Source organism: Delphinapterus leucas, chromosome 2, assembly GCF_059928025.1.
Source record: "Delphinapterus leucas isolate spDelLeu-1000000601 "Yukka" chromosome 2, BTC_Dleu_Yukka2, whole genome shotgun sequence".
Taxonomy (NCBI): Eukaryota; Metazoa; Chordata; class Mammalia; order Artiodactyla; family Monodontidae; genus Delphinapterus; species Delphinapterus leucas.
In genome coordinates, this window is record NC_143130.1 from 4,454,061 (window position 1) to 4,471,278 (window position 17,218).

General features: G+C 39.0%; 1 protein-coding gene across 1 annotated transcript in view; it reads right to left on the bottom strand.

Annotated features, from left to right (window-relative positions):
- SLC39A12 (solute carrier family 39 member 12) overlaps window positions 1–17,218 on the bottom strand; it is a 68,394-nt gene that overhangs the window by 17,197 nt on the left and 33,979 nt on the right. The window contains exons 8-11 of the mRNA XM_022580211.2: window positions 15,432–15,542; window positions 12,745–12,811; window positions 8,476–8,634; window positions 6,043–6,230 (exon numbers count right to left, since the gene is read on the bottom strand). Of these exons, the coding sequence (XP_022435919.2) occupies window positions 6,043–6,230; window positions 8,476–8,634; window positions 12,745–12,811; window positions 15,432–15,542 (525 nt within the window). The remainder of the gene's footprint in view (window positions 1–6,042; window positions 6,231–8,475; window positions 8,635–12,744; window positions 12,812–15,431; window positions 15,543–17,218) is intronic.

Consider the following 17,218-nt stretch of genomic DNA (forward strand, 5'->3'; position numbering starts at 1 on the left):
GGGGGACACTGAGTCAATCATCTCCCCAGATCACCAGCATTCTGATTAAAAGCAATTTTCCTTTCTACCAACAACTGCCTCTCGGGTATTGATTTTCCAGCGGGGAGCAGCCGGACCTGAATCTGGTAACGTATTTTTCCATTTCGGATTCTTTAGGGGAGAATCTGTTTCTTTGTCTTTTCTAGCTTCTAGAGGCTGCCTGCATTCCTGGGCTCCTGGCCCCCTAACTCCAATTTCAAATTCAGCAACATCAAATCTCTCTGACCTTTCTGTCGTCACATATCTTTGTCTGACCACAGCTGGGGAAGGTTTTCCACTTTTCACAACTGGTGATTACATTGGGACCACCCAGATAATCCAGGGTAATCTTCCCATCTCTGGATTCTAAACCTTAATCACACCTGCGTAGTTTCTTTTCATATGTGAGATAACATATTCACAAGCTTCCAAGACTGGCACATGTATATCTTTCAGGGGCTATTATATCTATAAAGAACAAATCTCATGAAATCTTTGTAGCAAACATGGGAGTATGAAAAAGATCACAAACCAATAGATTTGTTTTAAATAAGATTTAGGGAAATAAGATAAACAAGATACATGGATATTAACATATGAATCACAGACACTGCTGATTGTATCAGACATTTCTCCTGTTACGTCACTTCAAATACTCTTTCAAAGCCCTACCACTTACTTTCCATATTCTGTGCAAATAGTAAGCAGGAAAGCAGGTGTGACTATATTAACAACAGGCAAAGAAGACTTAGGACAAGGACTTTTACCAGAGATCAAGAGGGATCGTGCATGGTGATAAAAGTATCCATTCAATTAAGAAGACGTAGCAGCCCCATATATGCGTGCATCTAATATCAGAGTATCAAATGCATGAAGCAAAATTGATAGAACTAAGAAAGAAATAGGGAAACCCACAAAGTTAGGTCTGTATTCTAACTCCCTCAAGCATTCCCTCAATAATTAACAGAACTAGTGGAGAAAAAAAATCATGGAATTTGAAAATATAAATAACACTATCACCCAGCCCGATCTAACTGACATTCACAGAACCCCTCACCCAACAGCAGTCGCACTCATGTACCTTTCAAGTGAACATGGGGCCATTCACCAGGATAGACCATATTCTGGGCCATAAAAAAGTCTCAGAATATTTCAAAGGGCTAAAATAATACAAGGTATATTCTCTGACTATGCAAGAATTAAAATAACTAAAAGATAGTTTTAAAGCTATAAATATTGAGATATTAGGCAACATACTTTCATACAGTAAGTACATGGGTCAAATAAGAAAAAATCATGAGACGTTGTGAATGTTTAGAAACATTTCAAAATGATCAGTACTGGAAACAGGACATGTCAAAATACATGAGGCTCAGCAAAGCAGTGCTAAGAGGGAAATTTACAGCTTTAAATGCTTATACTAGAAAAGGAGAAAACATTTAAAATCAATGATACCTCGTTCCACCTCATGAAGCCAGAAAATGATCAGAAAATTAAATGCAAAGTGAGTAGAAGGGAGGAAATAATAGAAATAAGAACAGAAACAATAGGCAAAATCATGAAGCAATAGTATATAATCATTGCCAGTGTTTCTGCTTTTAGGATTTGTGCTTCCCGTTCCTGCAAACTTTAGCACCATCAGATCACACAGATCCTTGTTCGTGGGGAGAATACGCCAGGGAATGTTTCCACTGCACTTGAAGTTATGTCTACCACCTGGTCACTTGAGCATCTCATGCTAATGTATCAACTAATAGAGAAAAAAGTTATTATGCTGATGGCAACGATCATCAGTGGTTTCCCATGAGGAGTAGGGTGATTGCTACACAGTGGAGTAAGCAAGGACTGTATCTGGAAACCTGAGAATTCCTTGGAGCCTTTCTTGGTGTTTCCATGCCTGGTGACAATGGTGAACAGGCAACCACAGGAGCTATGGCCTGACAAAGACAAAAAGGATCCCTCAGGGAAGATCTGGGTGTCCTACCAGGAATGAAATCGAGGTCAGCCACAGTGCTGCCTGAAGGTGGGGAGAATCAAGATTGTCTGCTGGAAGGACAGAGATCATGAATATCAAATACTGCCTCCAGACCAGTAGGGTTTAGAGACTGTTTCCACTAACTACCTTTATTAAGTCTTTGTGGAGATTTTTGCTGTCTACCGCTCTGCAGGGGCTTTGGTATAGATGCAATTCCAAAGTGAAGGACCAGAAGCATATCTGAGTGGTGGATGGGTCAACTGTTAATGGCCAGCACGTGTGTGCTATTTCATATTCTTTCAGAACATCTCTCACCCCAGCTACTGCGGCAGACAGCATTTCCAAGAGCGCGTTAACTAGTCCTGCACGAAGCCTTGTTTCAGGTCTACACTACACTCCTCTTTCTCTTGCCCTGGGCTCCTCAGCGTGATGGCATGGCACTGCCAGGGAACTCCCTTGGCACTCAGGCATGTATCCCCTGAAATGTGGGAGGTGATGCTTAACGAACAATGGGGACAGACGCCCCCTCAGTAGGTCCTGTGTGGCGGATGCCCCACGGTGGTATTGAACTTAATAAAAACCCATTGTTCTATTGACCTTTTATCCTTCTCTGTTTCACTCCGCCTGCCCTTCACTTCTGCTCCCCGGGATCACCTGCCAAGTTGAGTGACTTCACACACGCCTCTGTCTTAGACTCTGCTTTGGGGAAACCCAGTCTAGCACACGGCTCTTTACAGTAGCGAATGAATTTCCTCTGGCCACCCAGAGCTGCGTTCATTCTTAATGTACTTTAGAAACCATTCGATGGAACTGAGAGGTGATGTGCTTGGATCAGGCGATACCACTCGGGAGAATTTTAGGCTGGCAGACTTGCCTGGTGAAGACTTTCTGCTTTGTTGGCATCATTGCTAACGGCCCCATTTTTGCCCCCAGTTCTTTTCCTTTTAGGAGTTTGAAATCACACACCCAATTTCTTTGAAACAAATAAGCAAAGCAAAAATCTAGCTAATCTTTTCACATTAACCCTGCTCAGAAGATGCCTGGTAAATTTCCAGAATTTGGTAAATAGCCAATGAATGAAAGTATTCCCCCTTACCCTTTAGTGGCCGTCATTTATTTTCTTTGCTGTTGTACAGAGTCTTGAAACCTTGTTTTCTTCCCTTGAAATGACAAAAAAGTATTTTCTTTGGCATGGCCCCAGAGTACAACAGTTAAACTTGCCACTATGTGAAAGAGCTGTATTTGTTTAGAAGTTGCTCAAAAGGCCGTGAGAGCAGGTGACCTGGATTATAGGAAGTAGCCCAAGGAAACTCAGAGGATTTTCTTTCCTGTCTTTTTGCCAGGACACTGATTTTTCTTTGGCCAACAGTAATTTGCAATAAGGTCAGGATTTCTTCTAGTTAGAATTTCATAGGATGTCAGCCACATTGTTTTCTTACAAGCAATTCTTTATCCTTACAAGACTGGGAGAACAAACATCGAGGGGAAAATGATGTCTTTAACTTAGGGCTCAAATGGTTCTTGATAATCTTTTCAGGTCAATTTTAGGAGACAAAGAGAAAGGACTAGCTACGTACATACACATCCATCATACTTGAAGAGAGACTACACTGTGTTAAAACACAAAATCAACTTCAAAAGAATATAGCAACTGCCCCCGACGAACTCATAAAGAAAAAAGGAATTAGAAATGCAAAGCTGTTGTGACCGCCTGGAGGGGTGGGATAGGGAGGGTGGGAGGGAGGGAGACACAAGAGAGAAGAGATATGGGGACATATGTATATGTATAACGGATTCACTTTGTTATAAAGCAGAAACTAACCCACCATTGTAAAGCAATTATATTCCAATAAAGATGTTTAAAAAAAAAAAAAGAAATGCAAAGCTGAAAATTAGGAGGCTCCAGAGTGAACTTAAGGTCGGATCTACAGACATTTTAAATAAAAGGTAGAGCTCACGACATTCAGTGATGAGTGGCCGTGTACTTTCTAAGTCACACAAGGTGAGATATCCGGATTTCTCAAAGTGGAAGGATGGCGGGATTCTCTAACACTGATTGCGGGTTGGGGACCGGGGTTCAGAAAAGATGGGTAGAATCGGCTGCACCTTTGACTATATTCACTATCAAGATTAGGGAATTCCCCAAGTATCATAGACAATATGTAAGAACATTTCCAAATATGAAAGTACATTTTGGTGTTTACCTCATATACTTGAATCTCATGAGAATTAAGAAAGACCACCAGGCTTCCCTGGTGGCGCAGTGGTTGAGAGTCTGCCTGCCGATGCAGGGGACGCGGGTTCATGCCCCGGTCCGGGAAGATCCCACATGCCACAGAGTGGCTGGGCCCGTGAGCCATGGCCGCTGAACCTGTGCGTCTGGAGCCTGTGCTCCGCAACGGGAGAGGCCACAACAGTGAGAGGCCTGCGTACCGCAAAAAAAAAAAAAAAAAAAAGAAAGACCACCAAAAAGTCAGAAGCATTTACAGTGGGTTTCTTTTTCTTTTTTTTTTTTGGCTGTGCCCCAACAGGCATAGGGGATCTTAGTTCCCTGACCAGGGATTGAACCCGTGCCTCCCCACCCAAGCCCCAGCAGAAGGGTGGAGTCCTCACCACTGAACCGCCAGGGAAGTCCCCACAGTGCAGTTTAAGATGGTGGTTTTACTTGAAGAGTCCCCTTCTTGAATTCTGCTTATAGAATGCACTCTTCTGGTTGTAAAAGCCCAGGTTCCTGCCTTCCAGATTTTTTCCCTTATGAAACAGTCTCTTTACTTACATCCAGGACAATCGCTGGTTTCTGCCAAATCACTAGTCAACCCCAATGGCCCTGTTCCACATATGACCTTCAAGATTGTTTATTTTACGTTTCTGCTCCAGGATGCATGTAATCACGTTTTATTTCTGATCAGATTGGCTTTCTATTGATTTTAAGTCTTAAATATTTCTTTTGTTGGGACTTCCCTGGCGGTCCAGTGGTTGAGACTTCGCCTTCCAATGCAGGGGGTGAGGGTTCGTTCCCTGGTTGGGGAGCTAAGATCCCACATGCCTTGTGGCCAAAAAACCAAACCATAAAACAGAAGCAATACTGTAACAAATTCAATAAAGACTTCTTTTAAAAAATGGGTGATTTTACAAATATATATTTCTTTTGTTAATTTATGCCATTTTAATTTGCCTTATTCCCGCCCATGAGACAGGAAAATCATTATGACTTTTCTCTTAAGACATGTAAGTTGTAGGGGATTCCCTGGTGGTCCAGTGGTTAGGAGTTGGCACTTTCACAGCCGGAGCCCAGGTTCAATCCCTGGTTGGGAACTAAAATCTCTAAGCCCCATGGCGCAGCCAAAAAAAAAAAAAAAAAGACATGTAAGTTGTAAACAATCTAATAGAAGGTGACCTTAAAAAACTGGTTTATCTTGCAGAGAACAGAACTTAAGAGGCAAGAAAAAAATGTGACATTTCCCAGGTTCAATTCAGATTCTAGGGGATGAAACGTGATGATTGAGTTAACCATTAATGTCAGCAAGGACCTCTTCAGGAAAAATATATTGCAATTTTAGAGACTCAATACCATAATCATCTTTCTCATTTCACCAGCATGATAGGGCTTTGGCAACTTAAAGATAGGGTTGGTTCATTAAGCCAAAGAGCTCTTTAATTTAATGACAAATTCAGTTGAAATATTTTCTAATGTATAAACAAAATGGCTGGCTGTTTAACAGAACTTTTCAGCTGGAAGTATAGGCATCTTTTATAGATGCAAAGCTGGAGCAGAATGAAATGACAATCACTTTTTGACAATTATAAAGGTTTCAAACATTCCACTTAATTTCAGTGAAAAGAATGTCAATATTCTCTGAATCTCAAATTATGTTTCTTCTGCCTACCACTTACCTTCTTGGATTGCACAGAATATTTCGCTACTCTTTTATACTTTTGTCTCTATCCTTCTTCTCTTCTCCCCCATCGACCCTTCCGTTTTGCTGCTTTTTCTCTGTTTTGCATTTTTAGTGTTTGGAAAAACAAAATAGGAAAACCACAAAGCTTACCATTTCCACCAAGGATAAATATAAGAACATCCCAGCAGTAATTGTTAAGATCCAGTTTTGAATACATGGATCCGCGGATACCGAGAGCCCAATATACAGTCCTATGAAGGCAGTTAAAGCGCTTATAAGATTCATCAGGATGGCAATCTTAATAGGAAGTCCAGAGCTTAAAAGCACAGCAAAGTCTCCTGAAATTTAAGGGAAAAGAAACTAGAATTATCATTTAACTGATGCCTTTGTTCAACTCGTGTGCCATCTGTTTCAAATTTCAGCAACTGGGGCCAATTTTATAAGTAACATTGAATGATCAGTTAATAAAACACTTTCTTATATTTCTCTAGGATTTATAGCCTAACTCATTATACCTTAGGAAGTTACATTTCAAGAGTTCTGTTCCTTTTACTGCTCTGGAAGACAGTATATACAGAGAGAACTGTGACACACTCTCTACTTCCTAATGTCCTGTGACATATTCAACTGAGACAAATGCAAAATAAAGTACTTGCTGCCCTGGGATTTCTAAAGCTTTTTACCTGGAAACTTGCCAGACAAAATCCCAAGGTAGTAAACATTATATAGGCTTTTCTTTTTTTTACTTAGGCAGGAACTGCTAAGAAAGAGAAAGAGAAAATGACTTAAGGAGATTTTTAAATCATGGCAAAAGTTGGTTAGGAAAACAAATTTTTCCTTTAGAAAATGTTTTACTGCCTTAATTATAGAAAAACGACCTTATTCCCTCTACACTTTTCCTCCAAAAGAAGAATGATCTTGTAATCTGAGAGGCTCTGTTTCTTAGTTTTGGGATTCAGAAGAGGCTGAAGTTCAATAAAGAGACATAATGGAAAAGAATATAGAAAAGAATGTCTATATGTGTATAACTGAGTCAGTTTGCTATGCAGCAGAAATTGACACAACATTGTAAATCAACTAGACTTCAATAAAAAATTTTTAAAAAGAGACAGCCTGGGGACTCAGTTTCCTAGTTCTACTGCGTAATTAATCCTATGAACAGGTCTTCAGACATTTTTGCTGGCCTGTCGCAGACTGTCACCCTCCTCTGTTGGGTTTTATCATAGTAGCTAAAATAGGACCATACAATATGGCCCCCAGACCAGGTATGTCTTAACGGATTCAGGAAGGACCTTGGATAAACTCCTCAGAGAGGAATGGGTCAGTGATGATCAGTGACAGGACTTTGGGCAATAGACACAGAACCCAAGAGGTCAGGGGTGGCCCAAGTGGGCAATGTAAATGTGAAAGTGAGATAAGAAAGAGTGACTGCCAAGAGCCCTCTCTCTAGGGCACACGTGTGCCTGGGACCAGCCTCTCCACTTTCTGGACCTGTTTCAGAAATGTCTATTCCGTCTCCTCTTGGTTCCTGGGAGGCAGATTTGAATTACATGGGTTATTAAGATTATCCAGAAAAAGGGTCTTACATGAATCTGATGCCATACGCCTGTCATTTCAATGTTACACTTGGCTTTAGACATTTTGTGTAAATCAGGTTGATGGAACCATGGTTTGGCTTTAATTTAAATGTTATTTTATCTCACTGGCCTGACATAATGGATCAAAAGTTCTCCTATTAATGTTTTTCCCACATTTAATACGCAGATTTTAAAGTTTTTGCTGAAGTTTTTTTAAAAAAATTAAAGAATCTTTTTATTATGCCAGTATTTTAATTTTTTAATTTAATTTTTATTTTGTATTAGGGTATAGTTGATTTACAATGCTGTGTTAGTTTCAGTTGTACAGCAAAGTGGTTCAGTCATACATGTACATACATCCATTGTTTGTTTGTTTGTTTTTTGCGGTATGCGGGCCTCTCACTGCTGTGGCCTCTCCCGCTGCGGAGCACAGGCTCCGGACGCGCAGGCCCAGCGGCCATGGCTCACGGGCCCAGCCGCTCCGCGGCATGTGGGATCTTCCCGGACCGGGACACGAACCCGTGTCCCCTGCATCGGCAGGCGGACTCTCAGCCACCGCGCCACCAGGGAAGCCCCATCCATTGAATTTTAGATTCTTTTCCCATATAGGTTATTACAGAGTATTGAGCAGAGTTCCCTGTGCTATACAGTAGGTCCTTGTAGATGATCTATTTTATATATAGCAGTGTGCATATCTTAATCCCAACCTCCTAATTTATCCCTTCCCCCCACCTTTAATGACTGTTTCCCATATAGAACTCTCCAGAATCCAAAAAGAGTCACTTCTGGATCCAGGAAATATCATAAATGGGTCTAATTGAATTCTATCTTGAGGTACAGGAATTTTTTTTTCTAGTTCTTTGCTTTTGATGGTTTAAATAAATTATGAACAGAAAGTATTCATCTTTCAATCATGTGTTGGAAAAAGAAGCCTAGTAAACCATGGCTAGAAATATATTATGATTTTCTCAGCAAGCAGGAAGAGCGATTCTCCTGTCAGACTTACCCATCTCGTGGGGAATTTCATGACACAAGATCGCAATTGTTGTGGTCACCCCTGACTCGGACGAAGACGAGAAGGCTGCTCCTATGACGAGCCCATCTGCAAAATTATGCAGGCTGTCCCCAACCAGGATCATTATCGCTAACAAGCTAACGGTTTTGCCTAAAGAACCAAAAAAAAGGTGTAAGAAGCATTAACAAAGCACTACATAGTTCATGGAATCCTTCGGTTACGATCAACTTTCCCCTCCAGCCTCGACATTCTTAAATTGCACCAGATTAAGTAACTCCACTTTGCCTCAGCTTTCAAAATAGGTCAGGACCGGAGATGTGAGTACAGCAACCGATATGGCACACGGATTTATGGTCACCATTTTTCTAATGGGTCTGACTAATTATGAGATGTTAGGGCATTCGCTCTTCTATCCTCCTGTTCAGCTGTGCCAAAAGAAGATAAAAATAACACTGGTATAACTTTCCAAAATACATTCGATGACCTTTCCACATAATGTCTTTTGTGAAGCATTTTTAAATAATTGAAGACCCTCGGGGCAGAATGCCACTAAAATGGAGTCTACTTTCTGAAACTGTCCCCTGAGTCAGACTGCCCCTCGTGTCAGTCTCCTGGAGTCAACTGTCAACCTCCCGCCACTTTGTGATCGTTCCCCTTTCTGGTTGGTGCTAACCACCCTCCCCTACTGTCTCCTTCACTCCCCAAATGTGACCACGGCAGAGCCGCTTCCATCCCTTCCGATTCCCAAAGTTAGCTTTGGAACATTTACTGAATATTCTGTCTTTCTGACTAGACCAACTAGATGTTGGATGAAATAAAGAGACGCTGTCTTCATGCGATTCTATTACATTATATACATTATCTGATTAGTAGACAGCCAGTGAAATAAACTGGACCATAATGGGTTTAATTAATGAAATAATTAGATCACAGTTGGGTTCAAGTTTTTGACGGACAGAATTTCTGTTTTCAAAAACCTAAAACTGTGTATTAGTGTTATGGGTTGGAACCATTAACAAATACAAAAAGTATTCCAGGGATAACACATATTCTGACAGTGAACTACCTAGGTATACCATTTGATAAGAACAGCCACTAAAATCAATTGCTGTAGTCTAATTACTCAGCTGATGTATACCGTGTGACAGGTGTTAGGAGTGCTATTGTTACTATCAGAACTGCCCAGAATATTCTAATAACTGGACACTCAATAAAAATAGGAAGAGGTTACCTTCTGGTTTCTGTTACCTGGTCTAAGACTGTGGAGGGACTGCACTGTAATATGGTTTACTGGGGGGATATGATTTGACTTATTTCATAGCCCACACTGTGAAATAAGGAACTTCACTAAACAGCAGATCTAGCCCAGACTATCAGCCAGGAGATAAGTGTATTGCCTGTGTTGGAAAGACATGCCATGCATTTTACATCTCAAGATCATGCTTTATTTAGAACCATGGCGGTGAGACTCAGTTCTATCGTCCTGGTGGTTTCCTAATTCATTTCATCCTTCAACAAAAATGAGAAGATTTTAAGCAACAGTCATAAAAATACAGAATAAATATCAAGGTATTGAATTCAGAGAGTTCTTATTGGCATTGCCTGGAAGCTCTCTGAGCCTAAAAATGCAAACAGGTCACTCAGCTGTTCTGTCAATTTTCGGAAGTAAAGCTCTTCTTTGTGGAAATAAAATCAAATAATTTAAAGTAATCCATGTGACAACACTGCAGCATACAAATAAATTGTGATTTCCAATCCGTGCCTGTGCGTATGCCTACACAGAGTTTTGATATTAACGGCATACATTTGGATGGAAAAGCTTTACCCAATTTATACTTTGCCAAGAAACACTGCAGCCTATTTTCGTTGCCTATTATTTTGTTATCTCTGATGATGGGTTTCTAAATGTCAGATCATGGCCATGTAACAAGCCGCAAGGCAAATACACATATTTGCATATAAACAACAAGGAGCACATTGTACATGTTAAGACAACGGAAACATTACTCAATGGAAGATAAGACAAGCGTTCACTGGCAAATCAATGTACTCATTACAGAACTATCAATAATACTTTACCTTTCCTTCGGTACATGGAAGTCATTTCGAGTTCCACATTTCTGACTTAGCAGAGGTTTTCCATGGTAATACTCAGCCTGGATCTTGTAGCGTGCTGCTTTTTGTTTATTTAAATCAGACTGTGGATAGGACTTTCACATCCTGAGTTCCACCAGTGAGGTAATATGAAACAAGTAATCAAATATTTGAAGCTAATTCAATATGTCCCTGGCAAAAAGGGCAGTTGCATAATTGAATTTGGATTTGTTCACTAATCATTCTGTATGCCAAGATTGATATCTGAAGTAGAAAGATATCAGGTCTACAAAATATTTGAATAAGACCATCATTATTACTTCCACTTCCATTATTACAGCCACTGTCTGCTCCTAATTTGACTAGGTGTAGGCTTCTTTCCACTTCCTTTCTTCTAAAAACAAATACAAAGAAATGTCTCTGATATACCTTCTAGGTGCCTGGCATTCTAAAATTTCTCCCGGAACTAAATATTTAGAAGGAAAAATATCACTACCAATGTCCTGAAAAAAGAATTGGACAGACTACGTAATTACATATTTTGAATCATATAAATAAATTACAGGCGTGAAAACATCAAACACATTCAGAACAGTGATTGTTACCACCTTGTTTGTTCTTATTAGCATTTATATCCTCAACCACATTGCAACCTAAGGATAAAGACCATTCCTAATTTTATTCCCCCGTGCAATCACAGTGCCTAAAACATCCTCAAACATTTTTTTTAATTCATTTATTTTATTTATTTATTATTTTTGACTGCGTTGGGTCTTCGTTGCTGTGCATGGGCTTTCTCTAGTTGCGGCGAGCCGGCTACTCTTTGTTGCAGTGCACGGGCTTCTCACTGCAGTGGCTTCTCTTGTTGCAGAGCACTGGCTCTAGGTGCGTGGGCTTCAGTAGTTGTGGTTCGCGGGCTCTAGAGCACAGGCTCCGTAGTTGTGGCGCACGGGCCTAGGTGCTCCGTGGCATATGGGATCTTCCTGGACCAGGACTCGAACCCGTGTCCCCTGCATTGGCAGGCGCGTTCTTAACCACTGCACCACCCAAGAAGCCCTAACATTTCTTAAATGAATGAAAGAATGTGAAAAAATACAGGGATGCATGCCTGAATGAATGATCACAAGGAAATTGTTGCTGCATTAGCATTTCTTAGTTCCTCAATGCTAGAGTTTAGTAGCTATGTAGTCCTGGGCAGTGACTTACCCTCTCTAATGACTGGTCTCTTCATCTGTGTAATTTGAATATTAACTATTCTTACTTCAGTAAAGTGTTAAGAGGATTAAATGAGATAATCCATATCTCATTAAATGAGATAATCCAGAATGTGTTTAGCATTCTGCCTGGCATATAATAAGTATTCAATAAATACCTCTTTTTCTTCTCAGGTAACTAACTTATTCTGATAGAATGGACATAACTAATCATGACTGCCTAACATTGAACTATTGAGAAGTGTGTTTACAAAAGGATAATATCAGTGAGAAAAATGGGGCAAGGATTCAGGAGGAACTGATGAAAACCAACACAGACCTTTTAAAAAAAAGAAGTTCTAAGAATTATTCAGAAGCATGAGCAAAAGGGAATAAAGTCCTGACCAAAATCGGCTAATCAAATTCAGAAATAGGGAAAATCATAGAAAGAAGACAACTGGATGCAAATTATACAAACAAATGAGTTATGGCACAAGATGTGAATAACGAGATAGCACTGATTTGAACTCCACCATGTTAACGACAATATCATAAATGAGATAGACATTTGTGATGAATTATCAGTAGACTGTGATAGAAGACAAAAAAAACAGTGCTGTCTCCAGACTTCATGGGGAGTAAAAGGCTCAAATCATCATGTAAGCAGGGTTTTAAACGAGCCTTGATAACCACGTAAGTATTTACACTAATCGAAGTTTCCAGAGGATCAGTTTTAAGCCATTGGGGAAAACATTTTTAAAGAATGAAGTAACACTGATATTAATGTGTAGTAGGTTTTGAAGACTGATAGGCATGAGCCCTTATTAAAAATTTCATTGCAAAATTTTAATAATGAAATACATACCCAATATGAAATTTACATGGTTTTCACATATTTATTTCAAAACAGATACCACCTCTTTCTACGGCACTTTCTATATTTAATGTTTGGATTTTTAAAATTGGTACTCACATTTTCTGTTGGGGGCGTTCAGACTGCCTCTAGGAATTTCAGCTGTCTGTGCATCTTCCGGGCCTTTCTATTTTAAATTAAAAAATAAAATATGAATGATAAGCAATAGTCATCATTTTATCGAAAAATGAGACATGAAGCGTTATGTTGATTATCAAAAGACATTTTGATCCTCCGGAGTATATGAGAACTTTTCAATTTCATAGACAAACACAGAAGGTAGAGCCAAGAGTCTGCAAGCGTGTTTTTCCCACTATCTACATGTAGGTGGAAATAGCACTCTTACATAGCTCAGAGTCTTCCATAGAGAGCTAGAGGCTACTTAGATAGTCTGTAATTCATTATTAAATTATGGAAGCCTTTATGAAACCCAAGCCGTAGGAAAAAAAAAATGATTCTTGATTCTTGACCTCAGTTGGCCCTGCTCCTGTACAGTAAGTAGACTGTGGATCTAGAATTTCTTCTGATCTTTAAGTAGATTGTGGAGAAGAAACCATTGCAAACCCAACACTTCATTTCATTCATCGTAGCATAAGATGCTGTTTCTGTGGTGTTTCCAGTCAGGAAAAAAAAACAAAAAACTTGCTGACTAAGAAAGGAGATCAACAAACTTACAAAAGAATACAATTTTAAAAGATTTTTCATCCTTTCACATGACACGAAGGTGAGATTTTGTAATTGACTTCTACAAGTTGAGATGATATGATTTTATTTCAGAGACTGACTCATGGTTCAATTTCAGGAAAGACACTTTCCCTCCCTAGGCCTAAGATTCTTGTTCTATTGTGTGAAAAGAATACTTCTTATCTGTCTATGGAACATGTCCTTTTAGAAGCATATTCCTATCACCCCAAATTGTGGAAACTTTGAGACAAATTTAATGTGAGACATAGGCCTTTTTTTTTAATGTAAACAGAGAAAGTAAACTTAACATTCACATGTTAGAATAACAGCAGTTATTCAAAAGATGTAACGATAAGCTATTTTTGGAGAAGGATGGCTGAGAAGGTAGGATCTGAAGGATACGGATTAGAAGAGGTAGACAGGTCTCTTGCCTGAAATTGGTGGATCTAGAAACAAAAGAAAAATGTGGGGTTTTTAAAAAATTATGTTATATCAAAGCCTGATTAAGATCAAAAGACTATTAAAAGACAGGACTTCAGATATTTATTCCAGGATTTTTTTTTTCCAAAAAGCTATATATTGTCACAGTATGTAAAGGAATTTAGAGGCAAATATCTAAAACTCCTTTGATGACTGGAAAGATTTGTGAGTTCCTCTTCCTTAAAAAATTTCCTTAAAAAGCAGGAAATTCGGGGCTTCCCTGGTGGCACAGTGGTTGAGAGTCCGCCTGCTGATCCAAGGGACACGGGTTCGTGCCCCGGTCCAGGAAGATCCCACATGCCGCGGAGCAGCTGGGCCCGTGAGCCATGGCCGCTGAGCCTGCGTGTCCGGAGTCTGTGCTCCGCAACGGGAGAGGCCACAACAGTGAGAGGCCCGTGTACCGCAAAAAACAAACAAACAAAAAAACTAGGAAATTCAAAATGCATATCTCAGAAATAACTAAAAAAAAACCCCCCAAAAACAGGAAATTGGACCCATCAAACAATCCTAAAAGTTCAAATTATTTCTATTTCTCTCTAGGTTGATCTTGCAGCTTAAATAACAAAACAAATGGTGAGTATATTATTAGTCAGCTAGAGTAGTCAAATCGTTCTAAACTCATTGAATTAACATCCGAGATGTGCTTGTATCTTGGGGCTCTGGACCCTTCATTCACACAGAAGAAATGAGGTCAGCATTAAAGTGATTTAAAAACTAATCTCAGCCTGAAGTTACCTTCTTTCAAACCACATGTGACGTATCTAAACAATAAACACAATAAGGCTTCTGTAAAGAAATATTTTTTGTTCACATCCCTGAGTTAGCTCTAGCTCTGCAATCTACTGCCAGACTTGTATTTTGCCAGGTTAATGTGTCAGGAATAGCTTACTTCTCTCTACTCAGGAATCTACTCTTGAGCTGTAACCCCCTCCCCCAAGGCCATGGTTATAGGAGGCACGTTTTCTAACTATGTTATATATTTTCATATTTTTCAGGTCCCTTTATTTATGACTTTAAGAATTAAAATGGGAATATTGTTTTGAACCTGACTGGAGGCTGTGTTTTGAGAACTCACACGGAAGATCTTTGTTGTGGAAAACTCAGTGTAACAGAAGGCACTTACTATGAGACATCTCCGTGGACAGAATCACTTCTCTCCTCCATTACGAAATGAACCCTCCACTCTTACGTCCTCTAACTAACTCCTTGCTCAACATTTATTTGGCCTCACCTAGTCATGACTAAGGACTTCTCAGGCTGGAGAAACCTCAAGGTCGGCTGGTTTATGAAAACTTGTAAAGGGAGTGATTAAGGATATGTTTATTATGTCAATCTGATCCACGTGTGTTTCAAAGAGGTGCAGACAGCAGTGACTTGAATCTGTGGCAAATGCATTTTACCCTTGAAAACAGCTTTCAGGTGTTTGGCAAAGTTTTCCAAATAGGATTTATCATGATCAAGAATAGGCAAATCGGAGTGGATTCTATTAATACTTATCTAGCCTACTGATTCTCATCTATTTATCAAGGAATAAAGGAAAGAAGGTAATCAAATCAGTAGAATACTTCAGGTCAGTAACCTACCAACTGGATAGTTGAAGCAGATTTGCCTCTGCCTGACTGGTCACTTAATTCAGTGTTGAACGCAAGATGGCGGGAATGTCCCATATGCCCATTAACCAGTGACATGCCCTGCTGGATGAGGATGGTTTAAAATTAGTGCTGAAGCCAGAAGAACACAGGTGTAGCCTCTGTCAATTCCACAGCTCTATTTAATATTTTGCTTATTGGCCAAAGGGGTGGATGACACCAAAAGGGTACTAGGAGAATTTCATCAGGATAAATACTTGCTAAAATGAATGTTTTAGGGCATAGGACTGCCCTAAAACATCATGCATAGTCTAAATGCTTTAAGAATGCAACCGCAAATTTGGGGTTAGCAGATGCAAACTAATATATATATAGTATGGATAAACAACAAGGTCCTACTGTAGAGCACAGGGAACTATATTCAGTGTCCTGTGATAAACCATAATGGAAAAGAACATGAAAAAGAATACATGTATGTATAACTGAGTTACTTTGCTGTACAGCAGAAATTAACACAACATTGTAAATCAATTATTCTTCAATAAAAAAAAGAATGCAACCTCAAAAATTCTAGTCATGATTTACAAAGGCATGAACGGTGGTAATTTTATATTTTCTTTTTATTTACTGCAAAATTAAACTGTGAGCTCTTTCTGATGGAGATACCAAAAGGATGATCATTGAAACTGTATTGTACCCTATAACTACTAAATGAATATCTCCAGAAAGATATTCACCAATTAAAGTACTTGTAGCTTCTAAAATATTCACACTCCTTTTCTTTTACACAATATCATGAATCTTAAAATTATGTTCTTAAAACTCATTTTAAGTTCCCTGACAAGTCCAAGGACCATCTGAAAAAAATATAATTTTTGAACGTTCAGAATTTATTTCACTCATTTCCACCTGGTTACATTTCTAATTATTATGCATAAGTTGATATGTTGGCTTTCTGAATTAGTTTTTCCAGTCCATGAATGCTAGTCTATTGTGTATAAATGGGGATCTTATTATTGTCTTTAATGCTTATTTAGATTAGAAACTCCTTTTGTGGAGGTTCAGTTCCTAAATTTTTAGAGAAAGTGGTATTCCTAAGTTTTTAAGAAAGTGTTGGGATTGAAACTGTCATTCCTAATTCCTGAATTACTATAGTACCCTAGCTTGGGCCCCAGGCCAAAGAACAACCCTGATTCATTAAAACAGAAAAAATTTCTACAGAATTTTGTTTAAAATCTATTTATTGTGAAAAGTTTCAAATATACAAAAAAGCTAAAAGAACTGTGATGTCAACACTCAGATATTCACTCCCTAGATCCTACCATTGACATTTTATTACACCTATTTTATCACCCATCTATCTATCTACCATCCTTCTATCCATCCATAAACCACCTTATTTTTGATGCATGAAATAGAATTTTAGAATAAATTTAGGGAATATAATAAGCAACAAGTGCCGATATTTTGAAAGACAGTAGTCTTTTAAAAGACTTTTAAAAGATAGTCTACCAAAATGTTCATTGCAGCTCTATTTACAATAGCCAGGACATGGAAGCAGCCTAAGTGTCCATCGACAGATGAATGGATAAAGAAGATGTGGCACATATATACAGTGGAATATTACTCAGCCATAAAAAGAAATGAAACTGAGTTATTTGTAGTGAGGTGGATGGACCTAGAGTCTGTCATACAGAGTGAAGTAAGTCAGAAAGAGAAAAACAAATACCGTATGCTAACACATATATATGGAATCTAAGAAAAAAAAATGTCATGAAGAA